Source organism: Arvicanthis niloticus, chromosome 26, assembly GCF_011762505.2.
Source record: "Arvicanthis niloticus isolate mArvNil1 chromosome 26, mArvNil1.pat.X, whole genome shotgun sequence".
NCBI lineage: Eukaryota > Metazoa > Chordata > Mammalia > Rodentia > Muridae > Arvicanthis > Arvicanthis niloticus.
In genome coordinates this window covers 25,012,136-25,038,116 of record NC_133434.1, presented here as the reverse complement: position 1 = coordinate 25,038,116, position 25,981 = coordinate 25,012,136, and the positions used below count along the sequence as shown (strand labels likewise).

Here is a 25,981-nt window from a genome sequence, read left to right as displayed (position 1 = left end):
ATAGTTTAGCTGAATCTTTGCAAATCACTTATAGGAAGCTTATTATTAACCAAGTACTAACAAATGGTTTTTACAATTTTCTTAATTAATAAATTAACAATAGTTTTATGTTGTTACATTGTTGTTTAATTTTTTTTTTAGATTTATTTTATTGTATATGAGTATTTGCCTTGAATGTATGTGTGTGTACCATCTGCATGCCTGATACCCATAGAGGTCAGAAGAAGGTGTTGGATTCCTTGAATCTGGAGTTAACAGATGGTTGTGAACCACCATGTGGGTGCTGGAATTGAAGCCAGGCCTTCTTTAAGAGCAGCAAGTGCTCTGAACTGAGCCAACTCTCCAGCTCTTGTCTTTAACCTTTAAAATTTAAAAAATTTTTATTTTACATGTATGTAAATATGCCTGCATGCATATATATATGTGTGCCATATGCATTCAGTACTCAAGTAGGGTAAAGAGGGTACCACCAAATATCCAGAACTAGAGTTACAGGTAGTTCTGAGCCACCATGTCCAGGGAATTACAGCTGAGTCAGTCCTCTTGAAGAACAGATAGTATTCTTAACCACCAAGCAGTCTCTCCAACCTCATTGTTTGTTTTTTTACATTTTGTTTTTTTCGAGACAGGGTTTCTCTGTGTAGTCCTGGCTGTCCTGGTACTCACTCTGTAGACCAGGCTGGCCTCGAACTCCGCCTGCCTCTGCCTCTGCCTCCCAAGTGCTGGGATTAAAGGCGTGCACCACCACCGCCTGGCTGGTTTTTTTTTTTTTTTTTTTTTTTTTTTTTTTTTTTTTTTTTTTTTTTTTTTTTTAACATTCCTAAAGGGGAAAGAGAAAAAAAACCCACAAACAATAATCTGTGCCACAGACCTATGATGGCCGGCTTGGTTATTGTCATCAATTTGGCCCTATAGAAAAAGTTTTTCTGGTTCTTAACTTAGAGCAGGAAATAGTCTATATTTAAGATGGTTTCACCCTTGCAGATACCTTAAAACAGGAGAACAGTGATTGATAGATAACACATTGTTTTTTCCCCTTTGTTATATCCAAGGGACTAGTATCTGCTCGCCACTCATCTGCAGGACTTTATGTTACATTAGTCTCTGTTTGAAAAATGTCATTGTACAGAGAAGGTTGATAATGAATAATTGCTCATTTATTTCTTTAAAGTAATAAAATGTCATTTTAGGCTTGGTTTTTGTAGTATGTCAGTTACATACTGTATTTTAATGATATATCTTGTTTTACAGCTTACACTACCACATTTTGAATAACAAAATAATTTTATATGGACCTGTATCTTTTGCAGGATGATTGTCTTCTGAAAGTGTGGTACCCTATGACTGGCTGGAAGTCTTCAATCATACCTCAAGATCCTCATGAAGTGAAAAGGAGACGGGCTTGCACTCAGTTCTCCTTTGTTTACTTGGCACACCCTCGAGCCGTGACAGGTTTCTCATGGCGGAAAACTAGCAAGTATATGCCCAGGTTGGATGCATGTTTCGTACAATGTTTATTTTTTCTTAAATGTTTATAAAATAATGAAAATGGAATCTTTACTGTACTGATAGGTTGTGACTAACAGAATAAACCGGAGTCAAGCCATCTGAATTCAGCTTCTACATCTGTCATTAGCTCTGTGAGCGTGTGAATAGATTTTTAAAGCTCTCTGTCTCAGTTTTTCTCTTTGCTGAATGAGGGTAGTAATAGTACCATTTCAGAGAGTGGTGACACAGATGTGCTTGTGTGCATGAAGTGTATATATTTAGTACAGGCCACAGCACATACTGTCCAGACCACATTAGCCAGTATTGTGAATAGTAACATTAGTAGTAGAAGATTCTAAAAATGATATTTTTGCTTGTAAATAGGATGTACACGTTGAGGGAGAGTAATCAACTATTACTAATGTACATGGTGGTAAGAATATAATTTACAGTTTATATATGACAGAAATGGCACATGATATGGAGATAACAGTGAATTTATCTGTCTTTGGAGTCCAAATGAAAGATTTATTTGATCCATTCAAAATGAGACAGTGAATCCTGAATTCTAAATTCAGGGACTGAAGTCCTCACCTTGCTAAGGGTGCACTTCCTTTTGAATCTTTGTTTTATTCAGTGTCCTCTGTATATTGTAGTTACAAAATAATTAATAGCTTATATTTCTGTTTTAAAAGGTTATTTTGTTTCTTGTAATCATTTGAAAATTACGTTTAAAACTTTTGGCAAAGCTAAATTTCATGTGAGCAATTTAAAAAAAAAACTTGTATTTTTTATTTTATATGTATGAGTGTTATGCACGCCTGTGCATTGTATGCTTGCAGTGCCCACAGAGGTCAGAAGAGGGCATCAGATATAGAGTTGTGAGCCACCAATGGAGGGACCGAGCCCTGATCTTGTGGAAGAGCACCAAGTTCCCTTAGCCACTAAACCACCTTTTTTAGTCTCAAGACTTATTTCTTTCTGTTTTATATGTATTGTGTTTGCCTGAATATACATTTGTGTACCACATCTTTGCCTAGGGTTCATAGAGGCCAGCAGAGGGCATTGAATCTCCTGGAACTGAAGTTAGGGATGGTTGTGAGCTGCCATGTGGGTGCTGGGATTGAACCTTGGTCTTCTACAAGAGCAGCAAGTACTCTTTACCCACTGAGTCATCTTTCCAGACTCATAAGCAATTTAAAAAAGGAAACAGTAATTTTTGGAGCTTTAGCTTAGTTGGTAGAACACGTGCCTGTGTGCACAATGCTCTGGGTCTGACCCACTAACCCATCAGCTCCCAATAGATACAACACACACACACACACACACACACACACACACACACACACACACAAAACACACACACAGATTTCTTTGATATTTTATAAGTAGTTAATGTATTCAGCTGTTTGATATATTACACAATTTTTTTTTTACTATCTTTAACTTAATGACATTGATTTATAGTTTGTAATGATATTCTTATGGTTATATTGTGATTCTTTGATTGCCTATTTACACCTGTTTGGATTATCAAGTTGTCAGAAATGATAGAACTACTGCCATAAACTAAACAATTATTTAATGATTTTTTTTATTATGACCATCCTTTAACTTAAAACAGTTAAGCTTCCTTCTGCTCTCAGTTTGTTTAGAAGATACTGATGTTTCTTAGAGCCTCGTTTTAAATAGCACATGTACAGCCAAGTGCTAATTCCTATGGCTGTTGTCAAAACTATTTCCCAGTTCTTATGGTATCCCAGGGAGCAATTTTAAGGTCTTAGTGAATTACTTTTTCACACAGTGTTTTATATTAATGTCATCTTAGTACAGGAAGAGTCAATGCTAGTAGCATTTAATTCATGGATGGCACTGATACTTATAGCATTATGTGTTTCTCTTTGCTGCTAGGGGCTCTGTCTGTAATGTCTTACTGACTTCATGTCATGATGGTGTGTGTCGGCTCTGGGCAGAAACATTGTTACCTGAAGACTGCCTTTTGGGTGAGCAGATTTGTGAGACCACTACCTCCAGTGTTGCCAGCAACCTTTCTCCTACTGGAAAACACAAAGACAGAATCCAGCATGCTCTTGAGGTATTATATGTAAAGTGGTAATGGATTTTGCTGGGTATGGTGCACATGAATATGTGATAAGGTTAATAGTGAATACTTAAATTATACTTATGAGATTATTCAGTGTGCTGTTATAAAGCTAAAGACAGTGATGGTTTTAGTCATATAGTCTAGATAAGTAACATAAATTTAATGTTTTCATTTTGCAGGTCAAATATCAAATCTGTAAGAGTACTTAGCATTTGTCAAATATGTAAAAGTCCTTGAACTTACTTTTAAATGTTTTGTTTTTATTTTTTATTTTTTTTGTTGCTTAAGACTAAAGATGGTTACTAAGATGTAAGGAGAGAAGCTCTGGGTGGTAGACCTGGATTTGGTGTTCCCTGCCAGTGATTCTCCACCTGAGAAGCTGAGGCAGGAGGACTGGGATTTAAGGCCAGTCTGGGCCTTAATATAAGGCTGTCTCAAAACAAAAGAGCAGCAGCCCAACAGGAGCAGAAAGCAGTTAACAAAAGATGTGCTAGACATTGGGCAAGTGCTGCACATCTGGAATTGCAGCACTCAGGAGAAATTCAAGGTCATCATCCTTAGCTACATAGGGAGTTCAAGGTTGGCCTGGGCTGCAAGAAGCTCTGTCTCAAAATAGCTGTGTTAGGCACAAGTGAACTCACATCATTACTGTGCAGTGACTCTTGCTGAATACTTTGAAAGTGAAATAATTTTTCCACTTTAAAAATATGTATGAGCAGGCTGGATATATGGTTCAGCCATCAAGAGCATTTGTTCTTGCAGAAGACCCAAGTTAGATTCCCAGGATCCACATAGTGACTCACACACACACATAACTCCAGTAGAGGGGATCTCTCTTCTGACCTCTGTACAAGGCACTCACGTGGTATGCAGACATATGTATGAGCAAAACACTCATATACATAAACGAATTAAATATATATGTATTTCCATTGTAGTATGGTATACATACCTATAATTCCAGCACTTGGGAGATAGAAGCAAGATCAAGGAGTTCAAATCAGCCTTACCTACATAGCAAGTTGGAAGCCAGCCTGGGCTACATGAGACTCTGTCTCAGGATAGAAAAAATAGAATAGAATACAAATCAAAACAAAATAGGATAAAATTCATTTCTTTGTTTCCTTCCTTCCTTCCTTCCTTCCTTCCTTCCTTCCTTCCTTCCTTCTTTCTTTCTTTTTTTTTGGTTTTTTGAGACAGGGTTTCTCTGTGTAGCCCTGGCTGTCCTGTCCTGGAACTCACTCTGTAGACCAGGCTGGCCTGGAACTCAGAAATCCGCCTGCCTCTGCCCCCCAAATGCTGGGATTAAAGGCGTGTGCCACCACCGCTGGGCGATAAAATTCATTTCTAACATTGTATAAAATGATAAGGAATAAAATGAAACGTACATAGTATTTGAAGTTACTAGATATTTTATATAGTAAATATGCATGTAACTGTTATCATACAAGGAAGACACCCTTATTCTAAATATACTTTTTTACTTATTTTTATGTGTATCAGTGTTTTGCCTGCATGTATATAAGTGCAGTACATGTATATCTGGTACTCATAGATGTGAGAAGAGGAGGACCTCAGATCTTTTGGAGTTATATGGTTGTGGGCCACCATGTAGGTATTGGAATTCGAACCTGGATCCTCTGGAAGAATAACCGATCTCTTAACTTTTGAGTCATCTCTCTAGCCCAAGACAGCCATATTCTAAAACCATGTTAGACGAGGGTGACAGAAAAGATGATGGATTTTTTTTTTTATATATGTGTGTGTGTGTATGTGTATACATATATATAATTTTTCTTTATATAATTAACATATTGTATGAAATGTCTATATATTATAAACATCACTCATTACTAGTTACACTTGTATGTTAATGTACTTAAATAATTTAATGACTGCATGGTTAAAATGGCTTTGTTTTATCAAGCAGAAATCTTTTGAGTTTTATATTTTAAGACTGGTGCTCAAGTATGAGTCTTACATGAAGCAAGGCGGCTCCAGTGGCTTTGCTCACTCTCCATGACTGAGTACTAGTCATACATTTCTAAAATAGCCAAAACCTCAGTGAATTAAAAGTAAGTCAGAATAGTTCAAGTGATGTTTTTGTTTTTATAGAGAAATTTAATGGGACAAAGTACTGAAATACTAACTAGATGCTTATTATTTTTATATATTTGTGTATGTTTTATTTTCAAGTTATGCATAAATATCTGGTGACTAAGTCTTTGTCCTCTCTGACATCTGATACACATCTTTTTAGCAAAACATGTATGTCAGTGATCTGATAAGCTTTTGCTGACTTGTTATTAGTAATGTTTAAATTTTTTTTTTTTTTAAAAAGAAAAGCCTACTTGCAGGTGTACTCTGTAGGGTACAGCTGGGTTTCAATGCTGCAGGTCAGGGCTTAGGAGATATTTCAGTGGGAGAACTTGTCTAGCACACTGATTTCTGATGCCATTTCCTATGCAACCCTCACTTCTAGGTTTATTTAATTGTGTGTACTTTTAAATTATATTTTTCTGTTTCTAGAAGAAAAATTAAAAGTATTATGTTTTCCTTGAATGTCAAGTATCTATTAAAAAAACTTCAGGCAGTTTGGACTAGGAAGTCCAAGAAAGCAGAGGATTCATAGCGGGGAGACACCAGAGAACATACATCGAAACGATACTGCTTTCTGCAAACAAAGGGACGATGCTTGGAAAACTAAAAAGGAGGGTCAGATACAGGATTTCAGTAGAAAAGCATTGGGGAGCTTATTGTTATTTATTGACTATAAGAAGAAGGGAAAAGACTGGGAGATTAATAAAGCATGGTATTTGGGGGTAAGGTAAGTTATAGACTAAGAAGGGGGTTGTGATATGAAGAAGTTATCCTAAGAATGGCCATGGCCCCGTGTCCTAAATCATGCATGTGAGCAGGCCTGCTGTAAGAGTTTTGACCTTATAGTTGCATCTTAATGTGAATCTTACATGCCAGGGGCCTGGGAGATAGATAATGCAGTGCCAGACTACTGGTCTGAGAGTGTAATATTCTGGCCTCTGTCCCCAGCAGGTACTTTGTGAGCGTAGGCCACAGCTTCAAGGAGGGCAGTTCTGCCTGTTCTAAGTGGTTCTATTGCGTTTTATAGTTTGTTTTTCTCTTTATATTGGAGATAATGAATTTTGTTGTTTAGGTCAATCTAATTCTCAGTGAGTTTTAGGAGGCATTTCTCCCAGGAAAGAAGAATCAGGGACTTTATTTTGGTTGTCTTGAGTAGTAAATATGGGATACCCCTAAAGCACCGCTCCCCCCACCCTCCCCATGCCACAAAATTTGAATCTCCTAATATTAACTGGGAGATTTTATTCAGTTTATAGATACCACAAGTAAGTATTTTTGAACAACTACCTTTTGCCTTAACCTATATATATTTTTAAGAACTGTGGAACATATATTTAAAATTGTTCTACTGTAATCAAAAAAGCTTATCTTAAAATCATCAGTTCTGCAGGAGGCCAGTCTTAAAATTCTGAGTAATGAAAAGACTTCTCTGGTTGGCATACTTTTCTATTTTAGACAATACACCATTTGAAGAATTTAAGGAAAGGACAAAGGAGATCTTCTGTTCTTGTAACTCATGCTGAACTGATGCCTGACAAGACCGCAACCCACGAGGTTCACAGACACATTTCTCACCATGCCAATGCACTGTGCCACTTTCATATCGCAGCAAGCATCAATCCTTCCACAGGTACCATGTAGTATAAATGAGCTGAAGTAAGCAAGTAAATGAAGAACAGTGTTACTTTTATAACCTGGTTTTTATTTTATGTTGCCCTTTAAAATACTTCTTAGAGTGAGAATATAATACAAGGTAATCCTTCTTCAGTTGGCTCTCTGTAATTTTAAGGGTATAATTTCCATAAATACATTTGAATATTTTTGTCTAGAATACAACAAAGGTTACAAGTAAATCAGAACTGTGCTTGAGCCTGGACACACAAATGGTATTAGCTTGGGTATTTAGCATATTCTCTTCATAGTTTAACTGTTTTTGTATCGTTATCTAAGTAGTTTATATCTTGGCATAGCTTATTTTCTATATATGCAGACTTTCTTGGCCTATCCTTAGCTAGAAAGATATTTCTCTTTTAGCCTTGGTATTTCCTTCTAGCTTGTCTTCTTATCTGGCTAAGAAGTAACAGAAGCAGGTTTTATGTTGGCAAAGCATATTTGAGAGCTTCTCTTTAAGGGCATTATGTTTTCTTTTGGTCTAAAAATATATAGAAACACTGTAAATTTCTTGCTGCATTGATGATAGAACTGTATTTATATAAATCCAGTCCTATTTTATCAATTGGAGGTCTGTTGCATAAGGGTGAAAAGGGTTTCATTTTTAAATGCTTGTTTATATAATGATGATACTTGCTGAATACAATTCCTAGAATCTGATCTTTAAAACAGTGGTTACAGATGTGTGCTATCCAGTGACCTTGAAATATGACTGTTCTAAATTGAAGCTTGTTGTAATATACACACAGGATTTCCTATGATAGTATAAAATAGAATGAAAAATTTTTTGCTAATAGTTTTATTTCCTTTGATTACTTGTTAAAATTACATTTTTTATATTTTTGGAAGAAAATTTATTACTAAGTTAAATTTATCTTTTTTTTAGACATACATAGTTACTACTAATATCATTATTAGTAAATATAAATAATATTTATGTGAAAATATTTTTGTGCAATATATTCTGATCATTGTTTTCCTTTCTTATTTCCTAGATCTATTTCACCTCCCCATTCACTTAACTTGATGCCTTCTTTTTTCTCTCTTTAGAAAACAAAGAGGCAAATAATAAAAAAAGGAATAAAAAAATAAAAACCAAAAAACAATACAAGAAGCATATGTATATTTGTGCACACACATGCGCATACACAAACTGAAAATCAAAATCAGATACCATAATATACTAGCAAAAGACTGGTAAGGTAAAAAAATGCCCAAACAGAGCAACATGAGACACAAACAAACAAACAAACAAACACCTCCAAAATACCATGCAGTTTGTTTTGTGTTTGCCTTCTACTGCTGGGTGTGGGGCCTGCCCTTAAGTGTGGTTTTATATACCTCGTGAGATTCCATTAGAGAAAACTAAGTTTTTCTTTTTCCATTGATGTCAGTTGGAGATACCTTCTTGGTTAGAGATTAGAGCTCCTGTCCACTTTGTGTTTTCACCTAAGTGTTGGGATTTTGATAGGGATTGCATTGAATCTGTAGATTGCTGTTGGGGTCCACACTAGCCCCACGTTGGGCGCCAAAATAGTGTTGAGGCCCAAGCTCGAGTCCCTGTTCGGGCGCCAAAATAATGTTGGGGTCCACACTAGCCCCACGTTGGGGCAGCCAAAAAATGTCGCAACCCAGGCAAAATGTTGAGGCCCGGGCCGACCCACGTTTGGGCGGCCACTGTATCCCAGCCCAAGCTGCCGCTCTGGTCTGCCGGTCGGGGCTCAGCAAGAGCGAGGGTGAGGGCAGACTCAAAGAATGGAGACCAGACAGGGTGTGATTCAATCCTGTTTATTCTTCAGTCTCTCTTCCTCTAAGTGTCTCCTGTCTGATTTCAAGTAATCTGTTACTTTCTTTGTCTATCCTTTTATATGTCTTACTTCTAACCCACGCCTCTAAGTTACACCTTTAATCATGTCCTTAGGTCTTGTCTCTAACTCTGATCTCTATACTTCTAAGTCATACTCTTAAGTTACACACCTTTAATCTGACACACCTTTAATCTGACACACCTTTAATCTCACGCACCTTTAATCTCAAGGTATCTAAACCAAGATTATCGGAGTGTTCTCAGCTGTTGTAGGCTATTGTAATCCAAGTCTCATGTCAGGGTATATGGCTCAAGATGGCTGCAAAGCTGATAGCCGCTTTCTGCTAAAAGTCGGCCCCCAACAGATTGCATTTGGCCATTTTCACTATGTTAATCCTATTGATCCCTTAGCAAGGGAGATCTGGGAGAAGATTCTGATATCTTCTTCAGTGTCTTAAAGTTTTTCTTAACAGGTCTTTGATTCGCTTGGTTAGCGTTATCCTGTTATTGTGAAAGGTATAGTTTCCCTGATTTCTTTCTCAGTCTGTCATTTGTATATAGGAGGGCTACTGATTTTTGTGTGTTAATTTTGTTTCCTGCTACTTTGTTTAAAGTGTATCAGTTGGAGAAGTTTCCTGGTAGAGTTTTTAAGGTCTTTCATTTCATGTATAAAATTATTATCATCTATTAATCTGGAAATGATTATCAGCTCTACTTTGAACTCTTCCTTTCCAATTTTTACCCCTTGATCTCCTTCAGTTGTCTTACTGCTCTAGCTGAGATGTCACGTACCATCTTGAATAGGTATGGAGAGAGTGGACATTCTTGTCTTTTCCAGATTTTCATGGAAATCAACTTAGGCTGTGGGCTTGCTGTACATTGCCTTTATTATGTACATTGCTTGTACTGCTAGTCTCTCCAGGAGGGATGTTGTATTTTGTCAAAGGCCTTTTCTGGATCTTGTGAGGTGATCATGTGGTTTTTGTCTTCTAGTGTGTTTATGTGAGGGTTTATGTTTAATAACATTTATTGAACCATCCCTGCATTTCTGGGATGAAGCCTTCTAGTTTTAGAGTCTCCATTGAGAAATTGGGAGTTATTCTGATGGCTCTTCCTTGCTGTGTTACTTCGTTCTTTTTCCCCCTTGTAGCTTTTCTTACTCTTTGTTCCCTACATTCATTGTTGATTATTTTGTATTGTGGGGAATTTTCCATCTGCTTGGTGTTCTCTATGCTTTGTGGGCCTCCTATGTTAGGAAAAATTTCTTAAGTTATTTTGTTAAAATACTTTCTTTACCTTAGAGCTGGGGTTCTCTATTCCTAGTGTTATAAATTTGTTCTTTTCACAGTGTCCCAGATTTCTTAGATGCCTGTGCCTGGGTTGTGTTAGCTTAACATATCTTTGTCTGGGATTTCTTCTACATTATGTTCAGTGCCTGAGACTCTCTATGAATCTTTTGCTCTGTTGGTAAGGCTACCTCTCAGGTTTTTGTTGGACTTACCAAAATGTTCATTTCTCAGGTGGGTTTTCTTTAGTGATTTCAGGTCTTAAACTGTTTTCATTATTTCATTTTACTGTTAGTATTTTCACAGACTTCATTAAGGGATTCACTCATATCCCCTTTAAGGTCCTTATTATGCCCTAACATATTCATAATTGGTATTTTGATATTCTGTTCTTCAGCTACATTGCATTTCTCAGGACCTTCTGTAATTCAGGATTCCTGGGTTCTGGAGGAGGGATATGGTCTTGGCTGTTAATGTTTGTATTTTTGTGATGGTGCCTAGGCATCTGGAGTTAAGATGATTGAGGTAGTTCTAGGTGTTGATATCTGGTCCTGTCTTGGGCTTTCATGCTGTGGTGTCTGTTGACCTCTCTGGATCTTAGAAAAGTATGGTGCCTGTGTTGCCTGTGTTGCCTGGTAGGGAGAGAGTGGTTGTAGGTTGGTGGGTGGCAGAGAGGAATAGAATTGGGCTAGGTGAGAAGACCGAGAGGAGCTTCAGCTAAGGTGGATCCACACCAAGATGCCAGATCACAGAGGGTTGGAGGTGTGGTAGGAAGAGGAGATCCTACAAGTAGGTTACACTAAGAATTACTGGAGAGACAGGAATAAAAGGGCTAAGGGGACCCTGAGTCTGAACCAAGAGTTTGGAGGTGAGGTGGGAGGAGGGGCACATTTAAGCAGGTGGTTTGTTGCCAGGTTGGCGGTGGTACGGAGGGGTTTTGTTAGAACAAGGAAGGAGAATAAGAATCGCCTACCTGAATTCATGTCAGATATGGCTGCTGTGTGGGCGGGGTTCAGGTAGAAAGTATTTTTAGGCATTGGTGCTTGACATAAAGGAATGGGAGGGGAGAGTTGAGAGTCCACAGAAAGGGGCAAGATTCAGCATAAATGTTTAAAACTGTCCTTTATGCCTGTATTTGTTGTTCTCACTATTTCTCTCTTTGATAATGCTACAATGTTTGTTATTTTACTTATATTATCCTTTTGATCTTTTTGCCCCCACCTTGAGTTTTTGAGGCAAGATATACCCCAAGTTGGTCTTGAATCTATAATTATCAGCCTTTGGAGTTGTAGCCACATAGATAAGTGGATATCACTATGTTTGGTTTGGTCTTAAACCTTTATCATATTCTAAGAATGTCCTGTAACTTATTTTAACTTACTTTTTAAAATGTTGGTGGTTTTAGATTTCTTTACACAAATTTTAACCTTTCAAAAGAAGCTTTTCTTGAGCTGTTGACTATGATAAAGATATAACTTTAAAAAATACAATTAATGATAGTCTGTACTAAATTCCATCTACTTTAGAAGCTTGGCGTTTATCTGTGTATATTCTTGAAAATCAGATGGGCTGGGATTGCACATTGTGTTATTGTGGATACATGTAGAGATCATATGTTTTTATAGCTGTTAGGCCTTGCCTTCCAGCATTATCTCATGCTCTTTTTGAAACTGGATCCCATTATATAGCCCTGGCTGTCCTGGAAGTCACTCAGTAGATTAAGCTGGCCTAAACCACAGAGATCTGCTAGGATTAAAGAAGGCATGTGCTACATGCCTTACCCACCTACATACTATTCTAACTATAATTTTTAAGTCATTTGGCTTGATGCATTATAGATACTCTTGTAAATACAATTTATAGATTGACCAAATTTGTGTTAAACACAAATGCTTTTGTACTATTGATTTTTTTCCTCTTATTTTTTTCAGGAAAACTTTTGAATCTGTGATATAACCAAAAGACAATTAGTTGATTTCTTTTATTATTTTATATGTAGAAATATTTTTGCCTGTACTTATGTGTATTCACTACAGGCATGCTTATTGTCCAAGGAGATCAGAAGAGGGCATTTGATTCCCTGGGCCTGGAGTTACAGATGGTTGTGAGCCATCATGTGGGTGCTAGGAATCAATCTAGGCTTCTACACGAGCAACAAGTGCTCTTACCATTGAGCCAACTGAATTTTCTGACAAATGTCATACTGTTTATGTAAATTCATCATATGTTAATATCCAATCATATTTTCATTTATATCTTTGACCTATATGTGTTTGTATATTATGTGTCTTTTTTCTTTCTGTTGTATGTGTGGGTATGTGTGCATGTGTGTGTCCATACAGAGGTTCATAGTTGAACCTGGAAGTCTTTCTTAATTACTCTTCATTGTATTTATTGAGACAAGATTTCTCAAGTGAACCCAGAGCTCACCAATCTAGCTGGTGTGACTAGGTGGCTTCTGGAATCCTGTCTCAGCCTTATGATTGCTGGAATTTCAGATGTGCCATGATACCCACCTAGTATTTACATAGACTCTGGGCATCTGAACTCTGGTTCTCTTTCTGGCTTGGTAAGCACTGTAATCACTGAGCCAGTTTCCTGGTCCTTTCCTTTCTCCTTGTTTTTCCCCCTCATCTTGTAGGAAAGTTTTAGACATTCAGCAAAATTACACTTTCATAGCTGTCATGTAGATTTAGCCATTCATATTCATTGGTAAATGTGTGTGTATGCATGTATGTGCGTGTGATCATGTGTACATGTGTGGGAGTTTTTTCCTTAATCTTTTCAAAGTGATTGGCACATACCATGGAATTTTACCCTTAGGAACTTCGGGTATTTCCTTATGTGTAAGGAAAGTCGCTCCCATAAACATAGCATCACTGTCAGTGCCTAGGAACTTGTTGAGTCATTCCACACAGTTTAACATCCAGTTTATGTTTAAACTTCTTCACTTACCTCTTACAGCTGTGTTCACCCACCCTCTTTCCTCAAAACTGAGATTCAATAAGGTTGATGTGTTGTTATATTTGGTTTTGAAATTAGTACTATAATATAATTTCATGCAAGAGTATGTCATTAGTTCTTAATATTTACATTCACCATTAAATTCAGTTAAAGTTGTCATAAATCCTGGTAGAATCATGCTGACTTTTTTTTTTTTAGCACCTTCTCTGTGTAAATATATGACAAACCACGATGAACACTTGTCCTGTTTTTAAAGAAATTGGAGTACCAAATTGAAAGTTTAATCTTTTTTGTTTCTACAGATATTCCAAATGTTCTGGTTGGCACGGCATTTAATATTGATGATATCAATGGAGGATTTGTAGTTCATTGGTTAAACAACAAGGAATTTCATTTTACATTATCAACTGAAATATTTATGCACCAATTACGAAAACTTTCTGAAAAACAATTAGATCATGAAAGTGATGATGCAGATAGAGAAGATGAGGAACGCTCACAGGAGGAGAGAGAGAGGGGTTTACGAATGAAACTGGACCATGGTTTGTATCCCTCACAGTGCTTTTCTATAAGTACAGGTCACCTCATAGACCAGGCCCTGTGCTTGTTCCTGCGTACAACTCTAACTGGTGTCTGCCTAACTCTAGCTGATGTTGTGTTTTGCTTGTGATGCGGACTCATGCACGCTAGGCAAGTATTCTGTGACTGAGCTATTCCTGCAGCTCTTTTCATTTTATTTTGAGATATAACATTCCTGACTGGCCAGAGTGGCCTTGAGCTTGAATTCCTCCTGCCTGAGTCTCCTGAATAAATAGGATTACAAACTTGTGCGTGCATGCCAGCCATACTCTCTCTGTATATATATCTTATTATAGTACCTTGAATAATGTAGTACTTTGGAAGCCATATTCTTTTTTGGGAAATATGTTTTGATAATGTTAATAATGAAAATATGGTATAATTTTTATTTATCTAAAAATAATAGACATAATAATTTCAATTTGGACAAGAAAACACTTTCGTTGACCATAAATTGTAAAGGTAATTTATAGTTTCTAAATGAATTTTATAGTATTATGTAGTATATATTCTGATAAATATATTTTCTGATTTAGAATTATCTCTGGATAGAGAATCTGAGGCAGGTACAGGATCATCAGAACATGAAGATGGAGAACGAGAGGGAAGTCCTAGAACCCATCCCCGACCTAGCATCTCAATGCCGCTGCCTACAGTGCTGCTGGATCGGAAGATTGAAATGCTGCTGACAGAGTGGAATAAGAACCCAGACATGTTATTCACGATACACCCTGTAGATGGGACTTTCCTAGTGTGGCATGTGAAGTATCTGGATGAATATAACCCTGGAATATTTAGACAAGTTCAGGTATATTTCTCTGATGAAAACGGTTATGGTTTTAAAGTAACAAGATGCTATATAGACTTCACAGATTTTCACAATTTAGTTTTCATAAGCAACTAAGAAAAATCATATTCTTGTTTTCAAAGGGGATCAGTACCACACATTTTGCACAATTAGTTAATTCAAAGAAATGTTTTTTCTCTTTTAAAAAAACTGAGTATTGGGCAGGAGAGATGGCTCAGAGGTTGAGAGCACTGACTGCTCTTCCAGAGGTCCTGAGTCCAAATCCCAGCAGCCACATGGTGGCTCACAACCTTCTGTATAATGGGATCTGATGTCCTTTTCTGGTGTGTCTGAAGACAACAACAGTGTACTCACATACATGAAATAAATAAATCTTAAAAAATAAAACCACTGAGTATTTAAATGACTACTCATGCTTTCTGAGAATTGTAATATTTTAGTGCAACTAAGGGAACTATTTTGAAAATATGATGTATTCTTATTTTCAGTTTTATTCCTTCTTTTTAAGGGACAGGGTCTCATGTAGCCAGGCTGGTCTTCAGCTAGTTGTATTGCCAAGGATGACCTTCACTTCCTGGCTCTCCTTCCTCCCAAGTGCTGACATTATAGGTGTAAGCTCATCTTCAGTTTTAGAAGTCAAATCAAGCTGCTTTTTTATGGTATCATTCTTAGCTTTATTATAATTGAGGTACACAATTACACAATTTGGTATAAGCTATAAGCAACATATTTGAAACTTTATCATTCATCTTGTATTAGAATATTACTAGTGATCTATTATATAAATCAAAGAGTTAAACTATACAGAGGTTAAACATGATTTTTTTTTTTTTTTTTTTTTGGCTAGGGCCTAGGATTTGGCATTTTGAAAATAGAAGTGTGTTTGGCAAAGTCTTTTTGAAAGAAGGCAAACTCCTTATAGTGATCATCAATTTGTGTTTTTCAGGTTTCTTTTTCCTCTCGGATTCCTGTTGCATTTCCCTCTGGGGATGCCAACTCTCTTAGTAAAAACATCATGATGTATGCTTGTGTAAATGCCACAAAAGATTCATACACCACCCCATCACAGCAAGAGATGATGTCTGTAGATAATCCTCACGGATCACAGCCACACTCTACATCACACAGCATTGATATGAACATTTTAGCGCCTACGGTAATGATGGTCTCAAAACACATAGATGGGTCTTTGAATCAATGGGCAGTCACATTTGCTGATAAGTCAGCCTTTACCACTGTTCTGACTGTATCCCACAAATTCAGATACTGCGGTCACCGATTCCACCTCAACGATTTGGCTTGCCATTCCGTTTTACCTCTGTTGCTGACATCTTCCCATCATAATGCTCTATTGACTCCTGAATCAGACTGTCAGTGGGACTCGGACAGTAAATTAAATAGATTAATAGATCCTGTAAAACACACAAAAGGTTCATCGAAACAGCCTCTTAGAAATGCAGCAACCCGTACATTTCATGACCCAAATGCCATCTACAGTGAACTGATTCTGTGGCGTGTAGACCCCATTGGACCTTTGTCATATACTGGAGGAGTGTCAGAATTGGCTCGAATTAACTCTTTACATACCTCAGCCTTCTCCAATGTGGCATGGCTTCCAACTCTTATTCCTAGTTATTGTCTTGGTAAGTATTTATTTAATTGTAAAATGAATAAAAGCTTTTATTCATTTTTTTTTAAGACAGTGTTTCTCTGTATACCCCTGGCTATCTTAGAACTCTCTGTACACCAGGCTGGCCTTGAACTCAGTGATCTGCCTGCCTCTACCTTCCAGGTGTTGGAATTAAAGGCATGTGCCACCACCACTCACTGAATAAAAGTTTTAAAATGATTACTTTTTATGAACAAAATCTTTTTTCTTTATTTTTTTTTTGAGCCATTGTATCTTGCAACATGCTACATATACCATGCTGGCCTCAGACCTTGAGATCCTGCTGCCTCCCGTGTGCTGACACTACCGTCATGTTTGGCTCACAAAATGATTTCTATTTACCATAGTTAAGCTCCTTTTAAAAAATTTTTATTTTATGTGTATAAATCTTTTGCCCACATAAATGTCTGTGCACCAAATGCCTGCTTGTTGCCATCAACATCAGGAGAGGGTGTCAGATTTTGGGGACTGAGTTACACATAGTTGTGAGCCACTGTGCAGTTGCTGGAGAGCAAACCAAGGTCCCCTGAGAACAGTTAGTGCTTCTGATTGCTGAGCTATCTCTCCAGCTCTTAGATATTTTTTTAATAGGTTGTCAGAATGTTTGTACATGCTTATCTTTAGAATTTTAAAGTTTTTATAGTTTTTTTTTTTACTGAGTTTTGTTAATAAGTTTATATATTTTTGTTAATAAGCTTATTGTATTCATTTAATTATGATTCTGGATGATAGTATACCTAGAAAGAAAGATGTAATTAGTTGTTTCTTATATTTCAGTCAATAATAAAAATAAATTATATACTGTAACCCAAAGACTTTATTTTCTTTCCCCAGGCACATATTGCAATTCTGCAAGTGCTTGCTTTGTTGCATCTGATGGCAAAAATCTAAGACTCTATCAAGCTGTGGTTGATGCAAGAAAATTATTAGATGAGCTATCAGACCCAGAAGCCTCAGTAAGAATTTTCAGATTAGTTTCTAATCTAATAAATTCTCTTTTTTACTTCACCTAAGACCATGATTTGTTAGTTGGTGTTTGGGGAATGAGAATGTATTTGTGTAGGACAGACAATAATACATACACATACACACACACATACACATACACATACACATACACATACACATACACATACACATACACATACACATACACACACACACTCCACCCCACCCCCCCAAAATTTATTTCTTGTGTTCTAAGGTATATAAATTAAAACTTAAATGAAATGCTACACCTCAATACATTTAATATACAAACAAATATCTTGTCATTTCCCTAAAATACTGATTTTTCTAAAAAGATTTTTAAAAACAAAGGTTTTTTTTTCTTTTTTTGGTTTTTCGAGACAGGGTTTCTCTGTTAGCCTTGGCTGTCCTGGAACTCACTCTGTAGACCAGGCTGGACTTGAACTCAGAAACCCGGCCGCCTCTGCCTCCCAAGTGCTGGGATCAAAGGCGTGCGCCACCACTGCCCGGCAAAAAACAAAGTTTTTTTAAAACGCGTATTTATGGGTATTTGTGTGTTTTGGTGCGTATATGCCAAGTATATGCGTATATGGTGTGTTTTGGTGTCCATAGATGGTGTTAGGTCCTTTGGAGCTGAAGTTACAAACAGTTCTGAGCATCCAATGGGTGCTAAGAACCAAATTTGGGCCCTCTGGAAGAGCAGCAAGTCCTCTATAAGTGCTGAGTCCCTTCTCCATCCCTAGTTTGAGTATCTAAATATTGCTTTTAAGGCATCTTTACCTAATGGTTTATAGTAGAAAATTAGAATATTTCTAAGCCTAACTTATTTAAAAATATTCTGTGGCTAGAATATATTATCTATATATTTTATATATAGATAAAGTAGTAGCCCCTCATTCTAGTAGTTATGTAGGAGACTAGAAGTCATATATTTAACTTAATATTTGGATATTTACTCAATATTTGAATGTTGCCTTTTCCATTTACTGATAAAGACATATCTCTTTATAAAATGCCTGTTCTAAAATGTTTCCAGTATTGAATACCAAATATTAGGTTGAGGAGACAGCTCAGTGAGTAAAAAAGCATTAGCCCTGTGATAAGCCTGACAGCCTGACTTGCCATGAAAAGCTCAGTCTATAACTCTAGCATGTCTATGCTGGGATAGGAGGTCAAGACCAAGGAATCAGTGAGTAGTAACAGAAGTTGGAGTACCAGGTACTTTTTCTGAGTGTCTTGTACCTCTTGATGTGTAGAGGACACAGAACATAGTGTTTACCTTTATGACAATTTTAATTTAATTGAAAAAGAAATTATTAATAGCTAGGTGTGGTGGCACATGCTTGTAATTCTAGCACTTGTACAGTAGAAGCTGGAGGATCAGGAAATTTGAGATTATCATTGGTTACATAATCAGTTCTGGGGCAAACGGAGCCACATGGGACTCTGCCTCAGAACACAAGAGAAAGTATTAGTAAAAGATCTACAGTTTAAGGCAAGAGGAAGTATTCAGGTGCTATTCAATTGATTGCTAACACTTGTTCTAGACATAGTGGGGAAGCATTTTGGGTTCTTGGTGTAGAGAAAGTCTCAGCTATGCTATATAATACTCTAAATTCATCTGCTTTTTCTTCTGATAGTGGAAGCTAAATGAGGTCTGACCTGGTTACTATTTGAATGGGACAAAGTCTGCAAACTTAGCATCATAGAGTTGGAGTTGGAGGTGAAGTTGGATAGTGCATTCGAGATCAGCTGCTGTAACCAGCCATTGACGTGTTAGTCCAGTCTATTTTATGCTGTCAGCTGTTGTCTAACCACCAGTGAAGGAACTGATTCTGATACAGAACATGCTGTCTTTGGATTAATGTTGCTATTAAGTTGAAATTCAATGTGTTTTCACAAATTGTCTTGGCTAGTCATAGTTCTACTTAGAGTAAGCACAGAGAGTGCCGCAGATAAAGATAATCAAGGTTTTGCAAACCTTGGCTTTCTTTCCCCTTAGGAAAATTTTGTTTCATTTCTGGCCACAAATTTTTCTTCTGTGTGTTTGAGTATGTGTGTGCATGTGCCATTGGCATGTATACAGAGGCCAGAAGAAGGCACCAGTTGTCATCCCCTGTCACTATCTAACCTCTTTCCTGAGGTAGGAGCTTTGACTGAACCTGGAGTTAGGTTGGTGGCCGACAGTGCAGCAGTCCTGCTTCTATTGTCCCATTACTGACGCACTGCTACCACACCCAGCATTACACAGGATTGGATTCAAACCCAGGCTCTCCAGCTCTGCAGCAAAACTTGTACACACTTACACACTAGAGCATGTCTTCGGCCCGTAACCCATCCTCCCTCCCTCCCTCCCTCCCTCCCTCCCTCCCTCCCTCCCTCCCTTCCTCCCTCCTTCCCTGCTTGCTTGCTTTTTGTTTTCTCTGTGTATGCCTGACTGTCCTATATCTTACTCTGTAGACCAGGCTGGCCATGAGCTCACAGAGATCCACCTACCTCTGACTCTGAGTGCTAGGATTAAAGGTGTGCACCATCACCAGCTGGCTAGCCCTAACAGTTTCTTAATTGTTTTATGTTTGACCTTGGCTAACCTGAGCATTGTAGGGTGCCAGGAATAGAGTTGTGCTACAGCCTCTTTCATCAGTTTGCCACTCTCCATACTCTCTGCGAGTCATTGATTCACGTTTACTTGACCCCCAGTTAAATGCTCCAAGGTCTTTTGTAAGTAAATCACATCTGTTCCATTATAACTTGTACATTTGAGTTTAGGACTCACTTAAATGTAGACATATTTCCCTATTACAGTAACAACCCAACCTTTTACTGTCTTCTTGAGTCTAGAATCTTACATTCGATGCATTTGATATTGCGTTGTACTTAATGCTAATTGTGTGTTTGACTGTGAATTTAAGATGCTAAGCAGAAGATGTCTGAGTAGAGTCTAGCAGTCTACCTTTAAATTCCTTATAGTTTTGTCCGGAGTAGTTCCAGGGTGTCCCAAAAGTTTCTCTGGAGGAACTTGTTGTATGCTGTGCTAAAATAAAATAAACTCTATCTACCAAATCTTCTACATAAAAAGAAGGAGGTTAAATGTATATAAGTGACACTATTTTGAGACAGGGTCTTGCTATGCAGCCCAAGCTGTTCCCATACTATCTGTCCTCTGCCTCCTGAGTACTGGGATTATAGGTGTGGACTGCCACACTTTACTTCTTCCATACCACTTGATACCAAAACACAAATTATACTACATGGAAAGAAAATTTCTTAATTTGGTTTCTCTAAGCATGCTATTTCCTTTTTAAAAATGTAATGATAACAAGGCAAGGATGGAATTTCGGACTTTGTTACATGGTAGGAAGACACACTTCCACTGAGCTTTCTCCTAGCCTTTTCTTTTTATTTTGAGATAATCTCACTAAATTACTCAGGCATGCCTTGAGCCTGTTACTGTCTTCCTTGGCCTCCCATGTGGCTGCCCAGGCAGGTCCTGAACTTTTACTGTCTTGTCTTAGCCTCTTGGGTGGCTGGGACTTTAAGCCTTTGCCTTGTGCTAGGAAGCGTTCGTGAACCTTGAAAGACCACCAAGAAGCCAACTCTGATGCAGTCACATTAGGGTCTCTATTACAAACTCGAGTTCGGGCTTACTCACTTCCTGCTCAGAGGACAGTGTGATGAAGCAGCCATGACTCAGCAGGACAAGGTTTTATAGAAAATGGAAGTAAGGGAGGAGTGGGGTCCAGTGTGGCTAGTATCTAATGAATGTTGTCTACTGTAAGGGAGGAGCGGGGTCCAGTGTGGCTAGTATCTAATGAATGTTGTCTACTGTAAGGGAGGAGCGGGGTCCAGTGTGGCTAGTATCTAATGAATGTTGTCTACTGTAAGCTGTTAGGTGGGTGCTCTGAAGCAAGACCATATATAATCACAAGGGCTCTGAAAGAACATCTGAAACAATAAGACTAATCTTTGATTAACTGTTGCTAGGAAGTAGCTAGGGAGTAACTCTGGCCGAGGACAAGCTCTGGGTTCTTCTTGGTACTTAGGTGCAGCTTGAGTTCACCTGTGGGCCAAGTTTTCAGGCTTTTTTTTTTTTTTTTTTTTTTTTTTTTTTTTTTTTTTTTAGATGGAATCTGGTCCCAAGATGGAGTATATTTGGCCTCTTTGTTATTCTTTGTTTTTGAAAACTAGACATGGGTCTGGTTTTAGTTTAGTCACTGTGATGTTTCTCTTGGCTTGCTGGGTTTCGGACTTGCATTATGGCCTGCATTATTTGGCCTTTATTATGAGTTTATTAATTATTTCTGTTTGTTTGTATTGAGAGTGATTTTAAAAAAGGCTCTTGTCCTTATGAATATTTAAGTGCTATAATTATTTCTTTAATAAATGGAGTGTTGCCCAGTTTATGTGTTGCTGGCTATTGAAATTAGAGGTTTGTATACACTAGGCTAACATTCTCTAGACTGGTTTCTCCTGGTTAATTATCTTGATATTTTTAAGGAGCTATGTTTCATTGAACCTTTTGTTTCTCTGTTTTTTCTTTGTTTTTATTTTATTGATTTGTCTGCTTTTATCTTTATTTCTTAACTTTTGCTTGCTTTGGGATTTCTTTCTTTAAATTTATTCTTCTATCATATATTTTATCCTGACTGAAGTTTCTCCTTCTTCCTGTAGTCAGTACCCCCTCTTCCCCTGTTCCCTTTCCCCCAGATCCACTTTTCTCCCAGTTCTCTTCAAAATAGGGCAGGCCTCCCAGGGATATCAACCAAACATGGCATATCAAGCTTCAGTAAGACTAGGCACCTCCCTCATATTAAGTCTGGATGAAGCAACTTAGCAAGAGGAAAAGTGTAACTTTAATTTTTTTTAAACCTTATTTTTAATGATGGTTCTTAAACACTTTAATCTTCCTTGTAGGCCACCACCCACCAGAGGTAGTGGGAAAGAAAGGCTATGGGGGGAGGGGAGTGGACCTGTTAGAAAGGTTCTTTGGAGCAACTTTTTCTGTGTTCTCTGGAAATTGGCCATTCATTTCACAGGTTAGCAGGCAGCAGTAGCTTGATCCCATTTGCAAACACTTCACAGATACACTAACAGTCCAGTTTGGTAGAGTCTAGTTAGCAACCTAGCAGAGACAGGCAGGTCTTGACTCGAGGCAGCAGGAGGGGCCAGCAGAGACTCCAGGAGAAGGTCTCTACTGAGCCTCTCTCAGGGAAGTGAAGGTCAGTAAAGACTGGAGACCCACAAGCATTACATAGCCAGCTGTACCAGCAAGCCAAGCTCTGTCTCCGTAGCTCTGTGGAGTCTTATTTATACTCTCCAAACATCATGTGTCCTCTATGTGCCTCGCCTAAACACAGGTCTTGCCTCAGCATATGCATCCAATCAGCCTGAGTCTGCAAGAAGTTTCAAGAAACTGCAGCACACCACCAGAAGTTTTTTTTTTTTTTTTTTTTTTTTTTTTTTTTTTTTTTTTTTTTTTTTTTTTTTTGGTGCCTTTCTTTCTATGATGTCCCAGCAAATGCAGCTCAACTATGCAATGCAAGGTGGACCAATACATGCGTGTTGTTAGCAAAGAATCCTTCATCACATGCCCGTTCACCTGCTCGCTTTAGCAGAACATCCTCTCAGCTGTGTCTGCTTCAGTGAAACGTTCTTCATGAGTCAGCCTTCGCCTTTCACACCGTTTCCACTTTAATGAACCGTTCCTCCATGTGTTTGCCCCAGCAAAACACCATCCAACTAACTTCCCAAAGAACCCTTACATTTTCACTTCAGAAAAGGGTCCCAGAAGCATGTAAGAGAGTCAGAGGCAGCCCCCACTCCTATTACAGGAGTCCCACAAGAACACCAGGCTACACAACTGTAGCGTATATGCAGAAGACCTCGGTTGGGCCAGTCTCCGTGAGTCCCTATAAGCCCAGGTTTGTGGATTCTGTGGGTTTTCTTGTGGCGTCCTTGACCCCACTGGCTCCTTCAATCCTTTCTCCTCCTCTTCCACAGGAGTCCTCAAGGTCTGCCTAATGTTTGCCTGTGGGTCTTTGCATTTGCTCCCATAGGTTGCTGGATGAAGCCTCTAATGACAGTTATGCTAGGTTCTAGAGTACAACAGAGTATCATTAGGATTCATTTCATTGTCTTTTTTCTTTCTTTCTTTTTGCTGGGCATATTTGGTTTTATTCGAGGTCTTTGGGGTATCCAGCCTCTGGTTCCTGGTCAGATATAGCTCCATGGCTCCATCTAGTGGCATGGGTTTCAAGCTGGACCAGCCAATGCTTGGACACTCCCCAAATTCTGTGCCACTTTACCGCAGTACATTTTTTTTTTTTTTTTTTTTTTTTTAAAGTTTTTCGAGACAGGGTTTCTCTGTATAGCCTGGGCTGTCCTGGAACTCACTCTGTAGATCAGGCTGGCCTCAAACTCAGAAATCTGCCTGCCTCTGCCTCCCAAGTGCTGGGATTAAAGGCGTGCGCCACCACTGCCCGGGTTGGGTTTTCTTTCTTTATGGAAAGAGGAGCTTAGATTATTTATTTGAAATTTATTCTCTAAATTAAAATTTGTTTTGAGATTTATTTATTTTTATTTTATGTGTATGGATGTTTTGTTTACTTGTGTTTCTGAGTATCATATGCATTCTTGGTAGCTGAGAAGGCCAGAAAAGGGTGTTAGATCCCCTGAAACTGGAATTACATACAGCTTGTTAGCTGCCATCTGGGTGCTAGCAATTGAACCGAATCCTTTGGAAGAATAGTCACTGGACTTAACCACTGAGCCATCTGTCCAGAACCCTAAGTTTTTGTTTTTGTTGTGATTTATTTTTATATGTATATGCTATGTGCACATGGGGGTTTGTGCACAGGTGTGTGTTCAGGTGCTCACAAAAGCTGCAACTGTGGATGGAGTTCTCTGCATTTCTTACAAGTAGCTGGACGTGTCTGAGAGAGATTTCTTCTCTGCTGCCCCCGCTGCTCAGTTTCCTTTCCTGGTAGTTCTTCACTGCTGCAGTAGAGCTGGAAAGGGGCCTTCCAGCATCTTGCAGGTTTCAGCTGTCTCAGACATGGGAACATTTGTTTATCCCCCAAATCCCAGAGGCTTGAGGAAACTGCACTCTTCAGCTATCAGATCCTATTTTGAGGGATACTGCATTGAGTTATTGTGTATCTTTACTAAGTGTTTATCAAATATTGAAAGAATGTTAACATATCTTAACTGTAATTGGGAGTTTGTATATTTTCCCTTTGAATTTAAAAAAAATTTTACCTCATGTATTCAAAAATCTGTTTTTCGTTGTTTGTTTTGACCACATATATATATAACTTGAAGTCAAGGGTGTCAAAGGTCAGGCCTTCTCAGGGTTTTGGAAAGGATCCTTCCTTGCTTGTCCTAGCTCCTGGTGGCTCAGGGAAGACTGGCACCAGGAGCTGCTCAAGTCCTTTGAGTCTTTAGAATCTTGAACCATTTGAGTTTCAGAGCTCCATGATATAAGGATTCTGGGCTTTGTGTTTATTTCTGTCTACAACAAGTGTAACATGCTCTGTAAAATTACTGCCATTTGTGCTTATTCTTTTTTTCCTTTTCATTGTTTGTCACTTCCCCTAGCTACTTTTTGTACTAATCATAAGTCAGAAGAGCAAGAAGTTGGCATATGCTTTCGTATTCCTCAAAATTAGAGTTTTCTCAGATGTTGGATAAAGGCCGTCTTATCCCTCTCCCACCACCCACCATAACAGACATTGAAAGGATTTGAATATTTTTATGTAGATGGAAAGGTAGATCTTGGGGACATTGAAAATATTGGGCAGGGAAGCCAAGTGATCAGTTTGTGTGGTGGTTTATAGTTGGGTGTGCGCTGGAACTATGATGGGAGCAAGGAGTGTGCTGAGGTCAGCTAAGTACGTTTAGACAGACTCTAGCTAGAGGGGGGTTCTAATAAACCAGGGAAAAAGAACAGACATAGGAGTTGGTTGAATAAGGATATGAAGATAGGATGCTGAGGTTTCTAGTGTGATTATGGTTCTGCTGTGGTAAGATACTTGGAAGGTATTTATGATTTAATTTGGAGATATATCAAATGTGGGGTTACTGTAATTTTAGGTTTCTAGGTGTGGCTTAGATCATTATTGTATACGTAATTGTAAATAAATTAGCAAGGCCTGGGGGTCATGGTGATGCATGCATGTTGATGCAGCACTTGGGAGGCAGAGACAGGTGGAACTTTGTGAGTTCAAGGGCAACCTGAGTATTTACTGAGTTCCAGGACAGCCAGGGGTATGTAGAAGGACTCTGTTACAACCCTACTCCTCCCAAAACAGCAGTGTTTCACATTATATAGCAGTAGCTATTTGGAATTAATTATTGTAAAGACATAACTGAATGCTACTAGATTATGCAGGCATTGGTAAGTGTACATATGTATACCCTAATTATCAAGAAAAGATTCTGTTCAGCCAACTGTTTATTAAAGACATTTAAAAATGTTTTATGTTTTAATATTAAGTTATAATTTAATCTGAATATCAATTATTTTAGCGCTTCAAAC

The 25,981-nt window shown here is 38.1% G+C and overlaps 1 protein-coding gene across 4 annotated transcripts in view; it reads left to right on the top strand.

The window, feature by feature from the left end:
- Dmxl2 (Dmx like 2) overlaps nt 1-25,981 on the top strand; it is a 144,472-nt gene that overhangs the window by 41,527 nt on the left and 76,964 nt on the right. For all 4 annotated transcript variants that reach the window (XM_076925250.1, XM_076925249.1, XM_076925252.1 and 1 more), the window contains exons 7-13: nt 1,311-1,489; nt 3,400-3,583; nt 7,148-7,322; nt 13,723-13,962; nt 14,536-14,807; nt 15,754-16,450; nt 17,311-17,432. In XM_076925250.1, coding sequence (XP_076781365.1) covers nt 1,311-1,489; nt 3,400-3,583; nt 7,148-7,322; nt 13,723-13,962; nt 14,536-14,807; nt 15,754-16,450; nt 17,311-17,432 — 1,869 coding nt within the window. The remainder of the gene's footprint in view (nt 1-1,310; nt 1,490-3,399; nt 3,584-7,147; nt 7,323-13,722; nt 13,963-14,535; nt 14,808-15,753; nt 16,451-17,310; nt 17,433-25,981) is intronic.